General features: G+C 41.2%; 1 protein-coding gene across 1 annotated transcript in view; it reads left to right on the forward strand.

Annotated features, from left to right (window-relative positions):
* Positions 1 to 20247, forward strand: part of ELP1 (elongator acetyltransferase complex subunit 1) — an 861256-nt gene that overhangs the window by 206104 nt on the left and 634905 nt on the right. The window contains exons 8-12 of the mRNA XM_078676240.1: positions 1767 to 1857; positions 8379 to 8502; positions 12919 to 13012; positions 14992 to 15222; positions 17065 to 17235. Coding sequence (XP_078532366.1) covers positions 1767 to 1857; positions 8379 to 8502; positions 12919 to 13012; positions 14992 to 15222; positions 17065 to 17235 — 711 coding nt within the window. The remainder of the gene's footprint in view (positions 1 to 1766; positions 1858 to 8378; positions 8503 to 12918; positions 13013 to 14991; positions 15223 to 17064; positions 17236 to 20247) is intronic.

A 20247-nucleotide genomic window follows, 5' to 3' on the forward strand; every position in this document is an offset into this window, starting at 1 on the left:
ATTTAATGGACGTAAGCCCCTTCCAATTTAAAAACAAGAACAGTGCATCACAATAATCGCAGTGCAAACAAATAACTGCGAGAGGGCCAACATGTTTCAGTCTATAATGGAAAATGACCAAGGCTTTCTTCAGGGCCTCTGTTCTACATTCATGCTACTGCCTATAAGTGACTAAATGTGTGAAAAAATGATTCAAAAAACACACTAGTGAACCATCAGCAGTAAAGGATATAATGTTCCTTCCACTGTCTGAAATCCTCTTCGGCACCTGGTGTCTAAGTAGCATCCAGAATGTCCGGGGAATGGACCTCACCTCTTCCTGGACCTGGCTCAGGACATGTGAGACCCCGCTCTGTCCGTCGTTGTCTCGGTGTATGACTGAGTCAGCTCCCTGACTCAGTCATACACCGAGACAACGACGGACAGAGCGGGGTCTCACATGTCCTGAGCCAGGTCCAGGAAGAGGTGAGGTCCATTCCCCGGACATTCTGGATGCTACTTAGACACCAGGTGCCGAAGAGGATTTCAGACAGTGGAAGGAACATTATATCCTTTACTGCTGATGGTTCACTAGTGTGTTTTTTTAATCATTTTTTCACACATTTAGTCACTTATAGGCAGTAGCACGAATGTAGAACAGAGGCCCTGAAGAAAGCCTTGGTCATTTTCCATTATAGGCTGAAACATGTTGGCCCTCTCGCAGTTATTTGTTTGCACTGCGATTATTGTGATGCACTGTTCTTGTTTTTAAATTGGAAGGGGTTTACGTCCATTAAATAGTTTTTGTTAAGTTCTCTATCCTTTTTTAATCACCACTTATATGTTTTTGCACTGCACTCTCCCATCATATCAACACCATGTGGTATAACTAAGTGATTGTGGGTTGTCACCCCAAGCCGACCAATGGGGTATGTTGGCTGTCTCAATGATCAAGAGACACAATACCCTGGTAGGATTACCAGATGAGAATATTGATCAACACAAGACATTGATGGGAATCCTCATTGTGGTTGACTGACAATCACAGGTGTTTCACATTCTGGTGATATGGTCTGTTAGTTTAATCCCCTTTTTTCCTGTGTACTCTATGAGACATCAGGATAACTCTAAGAAATCACTAAAGGATTTCTAGCCTAGACCCCTAAGTTTCTTTGTGGTATCTTTACTTGTAGCCCACCAGCCATCCAGTTACTGGTACTGGACTTCAGCAGTCCTAGACCAGAAATAATCACAGGGAATGGTCTCTCAGCACATCTTCTGCTTTGCTTTTTAGGCTTTGACCCTGAATGGTTTGCAAGGGTGAACGTTCAAAGCTTACTCTTAAATGCTAGTGGGGGGTAGACTACTCAGAATCAAATATCTTCAAAATCTGAGACCCCATCCTTCTTTTTTATTTACTAAAGTCCAGTCAACGGCCAATGATGACTTTTCCATACTGGTACATCACCAAAATGTCTTCTTTTTTTAATACACATTCTAGTCTAGTTTCCATACCAAATTAAAGAGGTATGCAGAATCATCATCAGAAGACCAGCATTCATTAATTAATCAGGAACACATTCTATCACAGTAATTTCTTATTATTTGTTTCACTCTGCTGCAGCTGGTGTATTGTTCCTTCGTTGTTCTTTAATAAGTATGCTAGATTTGGTAATACAGTGTTTGATAAATACATTATTTGACATGATATATTTGTTGTTAATCTACCGGCTTTTAGATTTTCAAACAATTCTCATTCTGAGTGCTGTTCTCACCACTTTTTAAAGGTGCACGCAGGGTGAGAGTGTGGAACAGAGAACTTGTCTTGCAGTCCACCAGTGAGCCTATGGATGGCTTAGAACAAGCACTGTCTTGGAAGTAAGTATTTAAAGAGAAAAATATCCTATTTAAAATAATACCCTTTACTGTTTTTATGTTATCTTTACAGTTTGTGGGAACTTGCTGCAATTCACCCCACAGACTTCACCTGTTTAATGTTCAAGATGTTCACAGTCCGGTATATATCCAAATCCCACCCCGTCTTGGGAGTCCTCCTTTTTTTAGTAGATTCTCATGCCATTTAATATAGTTTTTATTTCTGGCAAACTTATAGCATAAGAGATCGCGTTAAAGAATGCACTTGTATATTTTACAAATACCTTTAATTGCTGCTAGAACTGAAATGCAAATAACCTGCTTTTACATTTGGGTGATGTCCCTAAAGGGATGAAGGACACCGTTAGAGCTCTGTGTGTTCTCTGTGGGGTGAGAACTGTTGTCCTGGCTCGGGAATAACTCCCCCTTTGTGGCAATATTAGTGTTCACTTAATTTAAAAAGCATACACCAGCTGAATCAGCATGGCAGCAGCATCATGTGTGGTGTGCTTATTGCGAGTCCTTTTGTCCCGTGGGGGCAGACGGCTCTATGGTAGACCTGGGAAATACTACAGCTAAAAGCAAAATGAGGAAGAAGAAAATACAGATCATCCAGTTGATCCCAAAAAATTGAAAGAGAGGCAATAAACTGTTAAAATTGAACAACTTGATGGATTTTATCCAACAGGCCAATAATGCAAATTCTTGGGCTACAATCAAAGGTACAAGTGTACTGGACCCAATAAATACCAGGCGTAATTATACTGATTCATCACCCTGTTCTTACCGGAATTTAATTAGTGTTCATTAAACACTTTTGATGTTGCTTATTTTGAAAAACTCACAAACAAAATTACAAAATCGTTTGCCCCCGGTTGTGAAAGAGTGTTGCAACAATACGTGGGGGGCTTTCATTGGCAAGATGCAGATATTTGACTCCTTTGTAACAAATTCCATTGATGGTTTGGGGTTAAAAGTAACTTTGCAGCGTTCCACTATTTCCCATCTAAGTTCTCTCTCTTTAGAGACATACTTAAATTGTGTACATTTGCAAACTTGAGGCTTCCAGCCATCTGTTCCAGAGGACCTGATTCAGCTTCCCCTGGTAGGTCTTTAAATTGCCTCAAAAGAGATTGGTATTCTCTGTGCACATATGAATCGCTAACCAGTTGGTAAAGCATAGTGTCTTGGACACATGTACTCAGATAGCAGCATTTAAATTAACAGATTTTTTGAATACTGGCAAGTGGGAATGGTCATGCAAAAACTGCAAACCCCTATAACAAATGCAGTTTTAACGTGAGTTAATTGAGAACAGTCAGTAATTCATTGAATAGCAGCACTATTTGAAAAGCACAGATGGTATCCATTAATAGTTGCATCAATTCAAAGAATAATCATCCAATGACATGTGCATGCAGACAATACAGATAAAGTTTCTGACATCCCTGTGAAGGAGTGCCATAGACCCCTCGCTGGCTTTCTAAATGCCATTACGACCGTGTTTGGCCCATACACAGCAGTATGCACTACTCTGCTTCGAAGACTGGTAGATATCAAATGATGCAGTCTTTTTATTATAGCTTGTAAGTTGACAGTCATGTTCATTGATCCACTGGGTGGACTTTAATGTATTCACCTTGGTTGGCTCAAATCTCAGATGTTGTGAAGATTTGTTCATGTGAAGCAAATGTTTGTTTTCTCTTGTCGCTTCGAACCAGTTAAGTGTTCTAGACTTCCAAACAGAAGCTTCCTTCCTCCTCATGCTTGTGCATCTCAGTCAAGGTGGCATGGTCTTCCAGGAAATATTTCTAACTTTAGTTGACTGGGAAAGGTAACTACGACAATATGTCATGCTTGCATTGAAAAACCTTGGCACACATTAGTACACATGCATCGACTAAGCTAAGTTAACCCCATGTGACATTTAGATTTTTGCACAGACTTAACACCTCATACTACACATGACTAACCTTGTTCGGAATTTTTCTTCTATCAATCATATCCATGGTCACTAAAGTTATATATGACCACTGTGTTCTACATCTGTAGCTTCCAACTGCAGTTTCTGGGGCTTTCAAACCTAATTTGTCCTCGCTTAGGGTGAAAAGTGATGCAGCTCCCATGAACACTACTCCCAATTCATTTACGGATGTTATCCGCTGAACAAAATAGGACTCTTAGATTTTGGACTAGTTATGACTTGCACGCCTTTCAGCATGATTTGGATGACATAATATTACCTAGACCTATAATTTGTAGAATAATTTTTTTATGCTGTTTCATGCTGATTTTCCTTTCCGTAATTAATGAATTTTATTAGCAAAACATAAAAAAGTTTGCTTCAGACAGACTTTTTTTTTTAATGAAGTTTTGTTGAATATATAAAAGTTACATCAGTGAGTGTGACAACAAATGACAGTGACTTAGGATGCTAATTAAAATGCTATTTGCATGTATATGCCAATCCCCACAGTAAGGAAATAGGGTTCACAAGAACCTAGGGCTGTACCCCAATGATAAAACACAAATTATAATGCCAAGCCATTATGGTGATGGATCCTATACCAGTAGATCGGAGTGTAATGGGCCCCAGACGTCCCTGTGTATCGATTTTAATGTATCCCTCTGCATAAATGTTCATCTGATCTTTGCAGTAAGCCATGTCTTGCAGGCAGTGGTCCACTTTCTGGGGGGACCTGTTCGTTCAACACATTGCCACTTGTCTTTTAGCAAGCAACAAGACCATGCTTACAAATAGTCAGGCTGTTGTGTGGAAGTCTGACGTAGCCCCTAAGACAGCCAGTAGCGGGTCCGGTGACGTTGGAAAGCCGTTCATGGTTTGCATCCGATCAAGCACCCATGTCCAATAGTTGGTTAGCCTTGGGCAGGGCCAAGCCATATGACTGTACCTAACATTCATCTGTCCACATTTCTTGCATGCAACCGTTGTGTTTGGTGTGAATATGGACATACTTTCTGGGGTATAATAGAAACGATGCAGGAATTTAAATTGTATTAGCTTCTGTTGATAATTGAACAGTACCTATTGTGGTTTTGGGCAGCAAAAGGGCCATACTTCGGCAGGTAGTGAGGATCTGTTCTCTCTTTCCCATTCTTGACAAACAGCAAGCGGGTTTAGATGCCTGGCAAACATAATTTCAGATTACAGAAAGGAGGTCGATTTCCCTGATTCAGCTTGCTGTTTATTTTTTGACAGCACTGTGAGCTCATTAGGGGAGTGTGGGAATCTCAGAAAGGCAGCTTGTTCTGCCGGTCATAGTTGATGACAGTAGAGTATGGCTAAATGTGAGGTACCATCCCGCTCGCTGTAGGTTTGTAGGAACATAAATTCACTCCCAGGGAACAGGGCTCCCAAGGCTCTCACCTGCCCTGTGGTCAAGTTGGACTCCATCTGGATCCCATCATTGGGGGAGAGCAGGGGATTGCACACCCTTGGTAACAGCGGTGAACAGGGAATATCACATTGGAAATAGCACGTTATTTGTCACCATGCCCTACAAGTTGGGTCCATCCCACTAAACTTGTCTGTAGTGCAGTAGGCGCACAGCCGGTGGTTGAGAGCATGGACAAAAGTATATTTGATGCGGATCTGAATTAGCTTTGGCCATGGTTGATAGCCAGTGCTTTATGCAGTGAGCCTGCACTACTAAGTTGTAGATTTATGTCTGATCCTTCCATTTTGAGATTGGATTGTAGAGAGGAAATCTCATTTGTAAGAGCTTTGTCCTCCTTTTTCAATGTTTTCTACCACTTTTTGAAGTGGAAGTAGCCCTAGACTCCTTATATTTATTCACTGCTACAGCAAAGTGGCGGTACAGTCCAAGTCTCTTGTTCACCAAGGTCAAAATCGCCTCCGTGATGCAGACAACTTTCATCCTGGATTCGGCAGCTGGGTCCTTGGTGATGGAGTAGTCCAGTCTCATGTAAAGAATCACAGTGAAGAACAGGATGTAGAAAGCTACAATCACCAGCAGAATCTTATTAAAATTGTATTGTATGTGCTGCTCTACCAGGTTATTCTTATGTTCAACTATAACAGGACAACCAAATGTATCCAAATAGGTATAGTGCAGCTCATCTGGGGCACGATCGATATCACATTAGGTGTCCACTTGGGTATTCTTGGCTCCCTCTGGCAGGATTGTTTTTAGCCAGAGAATCAACCAACTGCTTGTCAAAGACATAGTCAATGAATCTCATCTTCAAGGCATATTGATCTCCAAATTGTAAAGGATGTGTGATAATGTGGCTGAGATCCAGAAGCTTGATGCTCATATTGTGCTGAGGTCGTCCATGGAGGCTGAGCGGTTGGTCGCTGGCAAGCTTAAGAAAGACTCCTACATCCGAAATGAGAAGGTGCATTTGAACAAACGGCAGGAGCTAATCACTAAAATTGATAACATTCTTGACCCTTTGTAATTGTCCCACTGACCAAATAGAAGATAAAAGCTAATGAGATTTAAGTGTATCAATGCTGTTGAGCGCATACGCAGTCCCCAAGAATGTTGTCAATATTATTCCCCATTTTTCCTTTGTCCCCTCTCTAACTTTCAATGAAAAGGGCAGTAGGGTGGGTGTTTTCGGACAAGGCATACTAAAATGTATGCTCTTTTGGAATCTGATGCAATGAATAGAAATGTCACCGCCTATTAAGTTGTTACATGTATAAGTATTTTGACAGTTTTCCCCTTTATTCGATTTCTGGGTGAAGTTTCCTGAATGAATGCAATGCAAGTCTCTTTGAAATGTAAAGAAGAAATAAACAAAAGGTTTTTTGTTTTTACTTTATAATGAAAAATTAAATAAAATGTTTTTTTTAAAGCAAATAGATTTATGGGTCAAGAGTGGAGAGACCTCTGTTCTTAATAGGACGAGTCAATACTGACAATCTATTGCAGCCTTGTCTACCCCACCCCCCAATCAAACGAAGAAGCAGTTGACATAGCTGGGTAAAAAAGCATAGGGAGTCTAATGGGAGCGTTCATAAGGTAGATGAACTTTGGTATGATTAGCATTTTAATAAAAATTAGCGAAATAACCACACATCAGTTGTAGTTCTGTAACTTCACATGGTAAATCTGCACTGACCCCAACCAGCCCAGCCCAAGTGGGACCAGGAGGTTTGCATTTTTACAGCCCCCAATCTGGATATTTGTTTTATAGACTGTAATTGGTCATGCTGATTTTTTAACTGTTGGTCCTATTAGTCAGTTCTGGAAATAATTTGTATAGTCCAGTTTGACACCTACCTAAAATCCAGGTCCTACTTAATTTAAACTAGTGAAGTTTAATAATACACAGCAGCATTTTCATGAAATATTTCTGCTGGGGACCGGGTGTGTGGCAAGGTGGATATCAGTGCAACCCAGGGCAGCCGGGTGGAGGACATTAATCTGTGGCACTGGACAAGATAACAAGCTGGGATAATTGTGCGAGTCTGTGAAGGGGTCAAGAGAAACCTTCATCTCCTTAATAGCAGGCTGATCACATAAGTTTTCTACCTTGGGGCCATGTCTAAAGGGGCTACTTTGCACCAGTATTGTGCTTTGGCAGAAGGCAAGCAACCTCAGATTCTCTGTAGTTTTGGTAGCAGCTTGTTGGGACTCCTAACTAATGTGGACAGTTTTCAGGTATAGCTGGCGGATGAGAGTGGAGGGTCTCCTAGTGAAAACAGATGAGAGATAAAGCAGTTGGTGACCCACAGCATCACCATATTGAGACTGCATGCTCGTTAATCATCTGTTTATAGGAGTGGATGGTTATATTATGGACATGGGGTGATTCAGTGAAACTGAGCTTGCGAAGAGCTCTGTGAAATTATGTATTACTCTGGTCATGTTCTTAGTCCCTTGTAGGATGCAGGCTTCATATTTGTTCTGTGCTGTTTCTCTGTCTGCACTTCTGACTTCACATTCCACTTTGTTCTTTTCTCTGCTTCCTCTGTTTTCTTAGGGACTACTGTAGCTGTTTTACCAGCCTCTTGTTTTTCAGAACATTCATAATAAAATACATACATTTCTACGTGCATAAAAGGGCTTTTGGGCAGCCCTCTATATCGTTGGTATGTCCAGGTGTCATTTGCATTTTGCTTCCGCCCACCGCAGCATGGAACAGTGGGTCAGCCCTTTTAACCATTGACTGTGTTAAAATGAGTGATAGTATTTTATGTGATCACATATGCACAGCTGCCTGAAAAGGATTGAGCTTCAGTGCCAGTGCTGGTGAGCCTGGGCTGCCCTGCCACTCCTTTATTTTTATTTTCTAAATTGTTTCCTCCTTTTTTTAGCCTTTACATATATTTGCACAAAGAATGAATACAACTAAAGCAAGCTTGCTAAGAACAGACCTATTGGCTTTACCTATGCTTGGTTTCTGATATTGCGACCATTTCAAAGAGCATACATAGCCCACCAAGCACTATGTCCTCGGTAAGTGGGAGCTGAGAAATAGGTTTGATCCTTTTTCTAACAGTTATTTATTTTTGTTTTTTTGTGCACAAGGCCTTCTGGCAGCCTCCTTGCATCCACACAGAGTAAGCCCAACAAGCACAACGTGGTGTTCATGGAAAAGAATGGGCTTCTACATGGAGAGTTTACACTTCCCTTTCAGAAAGGGCAAGCAAAGGTATGTGAAGACTCATTGACCAAAAATTTTGGGCATGCTATGTTTTTTTTATCAGTCTGCTTTTTAGCAAATATGACGTAGTTTCTGGTCAAATAATACATTGCCTGAATGCTTGTTTTGTTATAAAAGTAAAATATCGATGTTTTGTTTCACTAAATTTAATTTGCTTCCGGTTTAAGTTAAAATCCACATTTTCTGCCAGTATTCTTGCAAAAAATCCTCTTTCAGTGATATTTTGTTTTAGGTTCACAATTTGATAAAATGACTGTTCATCATTTAGTTGGTAATCAACTTAAGCTGCACAGTGATAACCATCGGGGAAAAAGAGACGTTGGTGCACAGGGAGCAGTGTATCGTTAGCCCTGTTGGTCTTGATAGACCATATCTACAGGTCTTGACTGTATGGGTCAATTTGAAGATGAAACCGACAAAGCCTTTTGAGGTCCTATTTAGAATACAGTGCTTTCATGTAAGCTGACTTTTCATGTCAGTTTTGTACAGTACTAAATAAAAGTAGTTTGTCCTAGTCAATCATTTTATTCAATACTTACATATGCACACTTGTCATTTTAATGGGGAGTACTCGTGCTTAGGTCCCACTCCACCTGTGTTTTATTCTGCTATGATATTTTATGGTACATTTTATTTTAAATGTATATGCTTGCTGCTATGGCTTGTTTTTATATGGGTAATTTTATGTGCAATAACCTCAAACTTGCCAGTTGAGTGTCTATGCAAAGGTCTACTTGTGAGCACAAGAGTGTGTTTTTTCTTTGAACTACACAGTCCCCTGGGAACCTTTGCTGTCATGTATTCAGATCCATTATTGTATATGGAAAAAGTACTTTCCATTCGCCTTTTCACCGTTTTTATGATGTACCCAAATGTCATTGTGTATTTATTTTGCATATTTTTTTCACTCATGTCACTTAGATGAAATGTTCTATGTAACGTTTATCAATTTTAACTATTGCTTTTATGGTGCAAACCCGGAAAAGGTACTTTTGATGATTTATTGCTTATACTAAGCTACTGCAGAGCAGTTTTGCAAAAACTACTTGTAAATTGTTGCAACATGCATTTGTTTTTGTTTTTTTGCATTTCACTACAAATGGAACAACAATTTATTGTTGTGACATAGAACCAGACAAAATACCAGTGTCCTCACAGATCTAGCAATCCTCTCAGGCAGCATTCGTGTGAATGTACTTTAGACTTAACCTAATTGGGCGTTGGTTATCTGAAGCATAAAATTGGTATGAACGTTATTTTGTTTACAACGCATTAGGTGTTGGGACAAACGTTTTCTGCTTAGCTTGGTAAAGATGTGCCTCCCACCTCTATACTTTTTTCTCTCTAGTCTGCCTTCTGTTTTTCTCCTGGTGTGTGCCACAATCAGAAAGTACACTGTAGGCTCCCAGCATGTTTTTTTCTGGGCTGTTTGTCTGCTTAGACTAACTATGCTGACAGAGGGCCACCCTAAGTGAACTCTCAGTCTAGGTGTGAATGACTAGTGCCCTTTCACCCCATGCTATAATGAGGCTGACCGTGATGATCGTGAAGTAATAGTCCAGGATGGAAGACCCTTTTACCTTCCGGGAGACTGCTGACTGGCTCTATTCTATAAATGTAATTTCAGTGTACCGTAACTGAGGAGCATTGCATACCTTCTTGTGGGTAGTGTTGATGGCATATATGTAGTGTACAGAGGGCAAGACAAATAGCAAGCTTGCTCCATTTTAGCGTTTTTAACGGTCAGCTCAGTCTCATTGATTACAAGAATATTTGTACACAGAGATAAGACCTAAAGTTTCCTGAAAACCGAGGGGGGGGAGCACAGAGCAGAATGCTGTTGCGGTCTAGATGTAGATATTACCCTTGGATTAAGTTGAGATGGCTGGAGCCACAGTCGAGCCCAGATAGCTGGGGCTTGCCTAATGCTAGGCCTGTAAGAATACCCAAGTGCTAATGTGGGATGAGAAAAACCGGGAAGTAGTCTTGGATGGTGCAAGGAAATCAGATACTCTGTGGAAGTGAAGCTATAGAGAAGCATGGAGAAGAGAATTACTCTCTGCAGAAGACACAGTAGCTGTTGACTAAGTCTGATTATTGTTAGATGGTCCCTTGCAGGAGGAAACTAAAGAGTGGCCCCTGATGAAGGGGCGTGTAGAATAAACCAGCTTGTTCAGGACCATAGAACTATTGCAGAATTGAAGCCAGTTATAAAGGACGTTAGGCCTAGTCTTCACAGTTCACTGCATACCAGAATATTGTGCTGGGAGTAGGCTGGAGGCAAGCTGCCTGCTTGTAAGAACAATTTGGTTCACAGAACACCAGAGAGCAAATAACATTATTAAAAATGTGGCCAAGAGTTCTGGAAGACAGAACCTGCCATTAAAAGGAATGATATAGCCAGATACATCCTTTCTGATGTTTCTCGTTTCAAGAGGATCCAGCTTTGTGATTTGGCCTTTTCTAACTGCAGGACTGCTACTTCCTGAAGACCATAGGAAAGGGAAAAAAGAACCTTCCTTCAAATATATGATTGCACTCCCACTTAGCAAACATTGCCCTCCGCTATCCTACCCCAGATGGAACATTTGCTAGTAATGGTTGTGCACAATTCAGGATATCAAAGATAAAGTTTGCTGGATATAAACAGATCTAAAGAAGGGCTCGCAGGCGCCCCATAGAGAAATAAATCCAGCTGCCAGGAATGGTTGGCAGACTAGCATAATGTATAATTGGACAACCAACCAAGAACTACTGTGGGGCCAGGTGGAGCTCTTCTAGTCCTTATGATAAATGTGTTCAAAGGGTTAATGTTACATAGAACAACAGAACCTAGCACAATGGAGCTGTAGACATGATTAGATTGTTTTTCGGTCCCAGAAATTGCTAACTCCCCCTCACATTTTGTATGCATCATATTTTTACCTACCTATAGATAAATCATATTTGTGTTTGATGTTAAAACACTAATAAGACATTGATGTTATTTTGATTTACTGTTTATTAGATTATCACAGTTTATCTCCTACCTCTCCCTAGAATAAGCCATGATTACTTGTCTTCTCTGCCTAGAAACAGTCAAATTGATAACTTAATTACCGATATGGAGAGCTAATGTATTGGTGGCACTGGCACCTGTGTGGTAAATGACAATAACCACAAAGGATGCTGTGCAGGACCCACTAAAAGCCCGGTGTCCCTAGTGTAAAATCCTCAAACAAGCAGGTCCATGGCAGAAGCCATTGCAATGCTACTTAGTGGCGGGCGGGAGCTATATATCTGGATCTAGTCTGGCACATGGAGAAGATTCAGAGATGAGTATTCTGCAGGAACATAAAGTATCAACCCGAAAAATCTTTCGTGAAGAGAAGTTGCTGTTTTTTGGCAATGAGTGAGCTTTAACCCTTTCTCCTATTTCAGAGTTTCCAGAGATAACAACAGTTGGGAAAAGGATTATCCATACATTTCTTAGGTCCAGCAGAACTTGCTTGACCCATATGATGCTAGGTATTTTAAGAAACGTTCCAGATTTACTTATCTACTTGCCTTTTAAAAAGAGTGGCAAGCTCTAAATTAGAAGGAAACACAACATTTAATGCAAAGCATACTAGTAGGTCATTAAAAATCTGTGGCCTCCTTTTATATGTTCCCTGCTTCTTGTGGCTCTAATATGGAATGCCATACAATTATTCGTTTATTATTTTTATGGAACCACATTTCTGGGAAACAAGGTATCCAAGTTAATTTTACAATATTGCATAGCATATGTCTCATATATCTTACGAAACAGTTGAGATTTATTTCAGGAAAGTAGCGAGGTTTCCGTTCCAAGTCCATAATTAAGTCCAAAAAATGAATTAAAGATTCCATCTATGCTGACCTCGATTTCAATTTAGACACCTGTATCTCTCAAAATTGTCACAGCATCATTGATATATAATGCAAAGTGATCTATGCAGGTGCATCATTTCGAGGATGAGTCTATAGCATATAGAACGTCTCAGTAAAGTTTGAGTCAGACCTTACATCAAGCATCTTAAATCCCATATTTTTGGAGCAATATAGTTAAATTCTCAAGAGATATTCAGTTGTCATTGGTTCAGTATTACACCTACAAGCAATTTGTCCCTACTTTAGTGAGCTAGTAAAGGGAAAAATAACTGTAACCATGCCTACTTAAAAATAGGTCTACAAGAGCATGCGACAGGATATGAGAGCATGTCCAAGGGGGTTAGTGTGCGAGCAGTTAAGAAACATATACTGTTGGGGAGGTGCTTTACTTTCTTGAATAGTGCAGCAAGGAGACTGAAAAGGAACATAAAACCAGTTGCATTTGTATATGCTTCTTTGTACACCGCTATGCAATTATAGACCAATAGCTCTCTCTTTTTTGTATCTTGACAGGTCAATGAGCTTCTTTGGAATTCAGATTCCACAGTGTTGGCTCTCTGGCTGGAAGACTTGGAGAAAGAAGGTGCTACCAAACCGAACACATATGGTAAAACGTACTTCTGCATTTCTTTTATTTGCATCGTTCCATGTACGTTTTTAACCAAAAAGTGCATTCAGCCAAAAGAGGATGATTAGTTTGAATGGTTGAGTGGGACGTATAGGTTTGCGTTCATATCAGACTGGTTGGGCATTTGCCATTTGCTTCCTCTGGGGAACCTTGTGCAGGATCTGAGTGTAGTGAGATGAGACTTGTGATGGTTAAAAATGTTCCTATGGTAATGGCAGGTATTCCATAATATGCTCATGGTTAGTTCATTCAACTTGGAAGGTCCTTCAGCCAGTTCGGTACTTGCAGCTGGTCCAAGTCCTCTTTGCTAGAGCTGATCAAAGGGAGCTGGTATGGGCACTTAGCGCAAGCCCGTTGGATAGGTGCGGCAGTGGATTTGCCCATGGCCACTTACTTTAATAATTGATGGTTCCTTTCAGACCAGAAGTAGATCTGCAGAAACAGGGCACATTAGCAGTTAAGAACAAGGTGTTTCTTACTTCCCTTGAGAGTCAGAACGACACAGAACACTGCGGTGGGTTAGATGAAAAGGGCGAGCATTGCAGCGAGAGGGAGGACACAGGTGGATCGCTATGTCAATGCTTATACAATATATCTTACCTTCCCACCTTTTTGGAGTTATGCATTCTCTGGCGTATCCCTTACTGCGTGCACCTTAGTCATACTAAGCACACAGCTTCTATACTATGTGGGGAGTGTTTTTTTTTTGTTATGGCCAACTACATGGATTTTTCTTTCCCAGTTTGGGGTGCAGTTAAAAAGTAATTTACCTCAAAACCATATATTCAGCCAGAAATTGGCTTTGGCCAGCAAGGGGGTTGCACTCTCCAACGCTAAAAGAAGTACTGCTTTGGATAGATCCCAGCTATGCCAGTGAAGAAGCCAATTGCCAAATCTGGTTTAGTACCTTCCAGGAGACTTGAGATATGAATCTCCACGACAGAAAACGTGCCTCGTATCCAAAAAAGGTTGAATTCAGGAGCCAACACCATGTGCGTTTGATTATACACTCCCCAGCATCCTCTTCCTGTTCCTACATAGTACAGTGGCATACAACATAGGAGAACAAATGTAGCTTCCTCATTAGGATATTTGCTTTGGTCATTCACTTTACGGTTATTATGAGTTGACCGGTATCCGAGTTACCGATCCTGCTGGTATGCACAATTTGTCCCATGTTATTTTACCAGGTGAACCTTTTGCCACCTGTACTGCCACACCTAATTAAAGAGCGCTGCAGTTGAAGGTGGCTAAATTGCCCGTGGGGATGGGAGCATGGACACAAAGGCGCTCGCCCGTTAAAGAAAGAAATGAAAAAATACAGCAATCATTGCTGGACAAACACCAGTGTTGTGAGTGTGCTGGTGTTTACTTCCCAATGCAATTTCTGCAAATCAATTCTGATTGCTGTCTCCACCCCATTTACTGCAGAAATAAAATGTTTGCATAAAAGTGCTTGTTTTTTTTTTTTACTAGTTGCTTTCCCATACCTGGTAAAACCGAACCGTGCATGGTGGTACCCCTGCAAACTCAGCATAGCTCAGAAATACCACCTAAGTATCATGTGTGTGATGTCTGCCGACTGCCTCTAGTATAATCCTAGGAGCATCTGTATCCAACTCTTACCTCACTTGGCTCTGTAAATGAATAGGAGCCCTGTCTCTGCTTACTAGTAGTCAAGTTTTGTTGTACTTTGGTTGTCAGAAGGTCATCACATCAAATTTTAAAATTGTACATAATCATTGATGTGGCACTATATTTGCTATCACATCTCCTGTTGTCCTGCAATTCCTAAAGCAGAGAGTGAAAAATGCCCAACGAAGATGATGTGTTATGATTAACCACTGATTTTGTCATGCTGCATCTGCCCTGGTTTTTATGGAGTGGTGTTGACAGACTTATTTAGCTGCCTTGCATTTTACTTCTAAATTTGTTTTCTCTACTTTTTCTGATCACAGTTCAGCTCTGGACAGTTGGAAACTACCACTGGTACCTAAAGCAGAGTCTACATTTTGGGAGTGACGAGTTTAGCAAGATTGTGTCCCTAGTGTGGGATCTCGAGAGCCCATACCGACTGCACATTATGTGTCACGGTTGGAGGTACATGTGCTATGAGTGGCACTGGAGTACCGACCGAAGCGCTGGTGAAGACCCCGGTGACCTGGCACTTGTGACCGTCATTGATGGAGGTAATGATTCTACCTTGATTTCACTAACTAAACGTTAGACTGTGACTCATTAGGTAATGCAACAAACACAACAAAAAATTGCAAGGCTGCAGCTGTAAGTCTGCTTTGGAGAATATGAATATTTGTATTGTGAGCAGCAGTTAAAGAGAAAGTCACTTAATTGAGCCTTTCTTTTAACAGTTTTTACTCCTGGTCCTCGGTACCTATCTTCTTTATACTGATCTCTGTTTGGCGTGGTCAGTGTTTTGGTGGGTGAAAGATCTGCAAAGGTAGTGGGAGACCATGCTGTGTTTGCTGAACATCAGTTTGACACCTGTGCGATTTGTGTGTCCCTTATGAGGCCAGAATACTTGTCATATGCAAATCATTTAGTGTCAAGCAGTACTTTAATACTATGCATGTAGCAAGCAGTCAATGACCCTAAAGAACAGGGGATTATCTGGCATGCACATATCTATCATGTATTTTAAAGCACTCAAGTTCATGCAAATTCCACGCAGTAAAATCCGTACTGAGTGGATTTCTAGTTGTGTGCATGTTGTTGTGTTGGGATATTTTTTTTATAGGGCTGAGACCTTTCATTCTGATCTTGCCACAAGCATGGTACCCAATTCCAAGACCTGAAGGTTGTTGGTAAAGACCAGAAGTGGGTCCAGATTCCCGGCATTATCATTTGCATACCTTTTAGATCGGTTTGTGGGAAACTTATGCTAAAGATTCAGGAAGTGAGTGCTCCTGGAAATTCTGAAGTCGACCCAGATCCAGCCACAGAAATCTAGAGGGTAGCTTTAATGTGCTACATTAAAATGTTGGGTGGTACCTTAGCCCCAGAAGATTCTAGCACCTTTTGTTTTGTTGCCTTAGTTTTAGATGCTTCGTTTTACTACCTGTTTTTTAAGTTATTTAACTGTTTTACTGACTGTGCATTAATATTATTGAGTGCTGTTTGCTACGTTACATTGTACCCGAGTTTCTAGCTTTCCTCCCAAAACTTTCCCCACACTCCCTACAATAATACTTGCCTGCTTTTCCCCATTACTCTCCGAGTGTCCAGCTCTTAACACGGGTAACTTGTTTATGGCGTTAGAGGGCATTAGTCGTGCCACCCAGGTTAACCTGCAGTAAACGACAGTACCCACACATGATACTACCTAGTAACCACAGACTGCCCCAGGATCACAAGAAATGGCCTACTAATTCCCTATCCCGTTTTTTGTAAGATAAGCACCTGTGGCAAATGTTCAAAGGGAAAATGATCTGTAATTAGAAGAAATTTCTTTTGACTTCAGTATATCTCAATAATCCAACCTCACACTTAATCTGCATGGTGGGTCTTGATTTTCCTTGTCACAACCATGTGATTTTGTTAAATGGATAACAGTTTGAAATCGAAGCGCCTAATTTACAAAGGTAACTTACACTATTGAGTTTGTTTACTACTTTTGAATACTCACAAACTGCATTTTTGTGGTAACTTACCGTTTTGAAGTAAATCAGGCACTACACATGGCCTACCACTGGTACTGCAACACCCTCTCACAGAAAGTGATAGAGTTAGGGATTTACTACAAACGTTTACGGTATTATTTGTAGCACTACAAAACGCACTACAAAGTGCAGTTTGTGAATCAGTTCCTGCGTTTTTAATGTAACAAACGTGTGGTTTGGGAATTTTAAGCCAGGCTTTCTTTGGGCTAAAAGACTTTGCACAATGCTCTTTTAATGCATTGCAGCTTTCATTTTGCAGGCTTTCAAAAAAATTCTGTGCTGTTTTAAGGCATCAATATAATTGTGTTTTTTTTACCTTGTTTGTTGCTTGCTCTCTCTCTTTGGCTGTAAAAGAGACCGTTTTGGTGACAGCCTTTCAGCGGTCAGTTGTTCCTCCTCCAATGTGCGCCTTTCAAATCCAACTTCATCATCCCATCAATCAGATCGCTTTCCACCCTGACCCCAAAAGGAGTAACGATTTTGCATTACTGGATGCAGACAGCAAGGTGTATGTTTACAGATTTGGCAAGTATTGTTTTGTTATCTTTATAATTACCTTTTGTTTATGAATGTCAAGTGAAAGCACATACTTCTGTATTTTTACAAACATTCACGCAATTGTAACCATCATACAAGTGCAATACACTCTGTAAAGCAAACATTACTTTCCTCCTTTCCCCAAGAACTTCATTTTAGGTCTCGCCTGTCAATGCGCTTGCGCATTGAGCTTGCGAGAATATAGGGGCTTATCCAGAGCTTATCGAAACTGGCGATTTCATGCAGTGCCCGTGAAAAGCAAGCTCAATGCACAAGCGCATTGACATAAAACGCGCATGCACATCAAAGCCAACCATCTGTTCCCCAGCTTGGTGCCTCCAGCAGCTCTTCAAAGGGATCCGCTCCGCCCCTTGCTGCATCAAAGCCACCAGCCTCCCTCCCAAAGCTTTCCCCAGCGTGCGCTCTTCTCCTCCCCTAATTATTCACAGCTGGCTGGCCGTACTTTCACTTTTTTTTAACGTGTTGCCTTCCCTCCGCTGTCATACTCCTAGCTGCACTGCAAATGGTGTGCTGTATTTCTAACACACACAGTTTAGTAACCAAAGCACTGCCCAGTAAAAACAATTCTGCTTCTCACAGGACTTACAAAGATTCAATTGCTCAGCGCCCAAGCATGTAGTTTAACGATGTTGCAATAGCGTGCTGAAGTCTCCATGTCTGTTTGCGTAACATTAACTTAACTGAATCACAAGACGATAGCAATTAAACTATGTTCTTACAGAGATCTATTTTTCTCCCAAGTTAATGTCACCCTGCGATTACTTACATAGGGCATAAGTTTCCACTATCGGCACCGCAATCATCCATGGAAATGTACCTCGCTTCTTCCCTTGTGCGTGAACTCCTCTCTACCACGGGGTTGCCTATGTTATATCTTTGTTATTTTTAGTGTCAGGCTTAATTTCAGCAGGAGTCTGCCAGTACACACATAGGCAAACTGAATTAAAAGATGACATTGCCTGCTTCCTGCAATGCTTTACTTGCCATAACAACAGCTGCGTACAAACCACCATGTCTTTCAGTAACAATAATGCACAACACAAGCTTTGCCAGTACGCACGTGGCCAAACGAAATTAAAACCTGAAATGCCTACTTCCTGCAATATTTTACTTGCCATAACAAAAGCTGCGCCCAAACCACCACGTCTTTCAGTAACTTTGATTTCAGCAGCAGTCTGCCAGTTCTCAGATGGGCAAACTTATTTAAAACCTGATGGCTTACAACTTTATTTCTGTTCTAAACAATGCATAGGTCACTGCAGGTAAAAAATAGTACTTATACAGTGCCTCTACGGTCCAATGTTGCACCCCAGTTCCCACTCTCGGCAGCGCAATGGTTCATGGGAATATAGCTCGCTTCTTCCCTTGCGCGTGAAATCCTCTCCACCACCGGGTTGCCTGTGCTTCACCACTGTTATTTTTAGTGTCAGCGGTCCTCACTTGTGGCCTGCGTTTAACCCTTACTTCAATCCAGGGACTTAACGCATGCCCATGCAAGGGGCTTAATTATAGCAGGAGTCTGCCAGTATGTACATGGGCAAACTGAATTTAAACCTAATGGTTTGCAACTTTATTTCTGGTCTAAACAATGCCCCCGCCCCCTGCTTCACACTGCAAAGGAATGCGCCCCCCGCCCCCGGGTACATCAGTGTATTACACCATCCCAGAAGATGCCATCACTGTTGTGATAAAGTGGATTTATAGACCAGTATGAACCCACACTCCAGGTCGGCCTGGATTGAAATCGGGCGGACGGACCTTCATGTTGGCAGTATGTATACTCCGTCGCCATTGCGATGGAGTATGTACCACCAACATCTAAATTCGGCCCTAAATAACTTTCTCTAGAAAAGCACATAAGTGCATCCTCTACGAAAAAGATTTGCATGTGCGCGGAGCACACACTAATATGTCCCAGCGGTGTACCTGTTTAAAATACTGACGGCTGTCTCTGAGGGTATCATCTTGAGAAAATAAACTCCAGAGCCAGACATTGAACCCCAGATTTATTCAGCAATCCATGTTAACTAGAGCTAGACTGGGTGTGCGCTCGATTCCATGCTGCCCTCCATTGCTTCCATTGACATAACAAAAGGAACGGCAGCAGTGAGCGCCCCACTTGCGTGATTGTTATAGTTTTCATCTGAAATAACACACAAATCCGATTAACAAGTTTCAGATGCACCCTAAGTCGGCAGGTAAGGTTCTTGCCTTTCTTATTCGTCCTTATCTTTGAAATCCTAGGTTTGTCATACTGGGAGGCAGGGGGGCATGCTTATTCAAAAACCCATAATCCATCACTAGAAACCCTTAAGGGGCACGGAATGGGACAGCTGGCACCACACCAAACAGAACACAAACAAGCAGCATACTGGAGGAAAACAGCGCTGGGGTACTTAAGAGTCTAATGCAATACAGACAAATCGATGTGGCCTTCCTTCGTCCACACCCAGGTATTTGAACTATCTCGATCCATGCAACGTTTTATGTTTTTGCAGCTCCATGTTAAAGTCACGCTGGTAATGAGCTCCAAGCAGACGTTGGTTAATCATATGCTCACCGCAAGAGATGTGTAATAATTTGACTAATGTAATTTGTAGTTTTTATTATTAGGGGCATAATTGCACCTGTTCAGGTGTGAAGTGCAGGCTAGAATGGAAGAATGACCTTCTACTAACGTGATTAGACAGTAAAAGCGATCGTTGTTATCTAAAGAGCTGGAGTATTCATATGCAAGAAAGTTTAGTACATTTTAGTTTACTTTTAAATACTTCTCAGAAGGCATGGTTGCGCATATGCAGGTCACTGAGATCATGGCAGCACCTTTCAATCGGAGAACGGTCATTTGTAAGTGATATGAATTTATACGTACACCATAATTCTGTAATCACAATTTAGTCTCACTCACAGTTTGGCAGAGTTCTCAAGTTTTTTGTTTCAGGAATGAGTAGTTTATTTATTTATGTGTTTCAGCGCGTT

The sequence above is a fragment of the Lissotriton helveticus genome, chromosome 2_1 (genome assembly GCF_964261635.1).
Source record: "Lissotriton helveticus chromosome 2_1, aLisHel1.1, whole genome shotgun sequence".
NCBI lineage: Eukaryota > Metazoa > Chordata > Amphibia > Caudata > Salamandridae > Lissotriton > Lissotriton helveticus.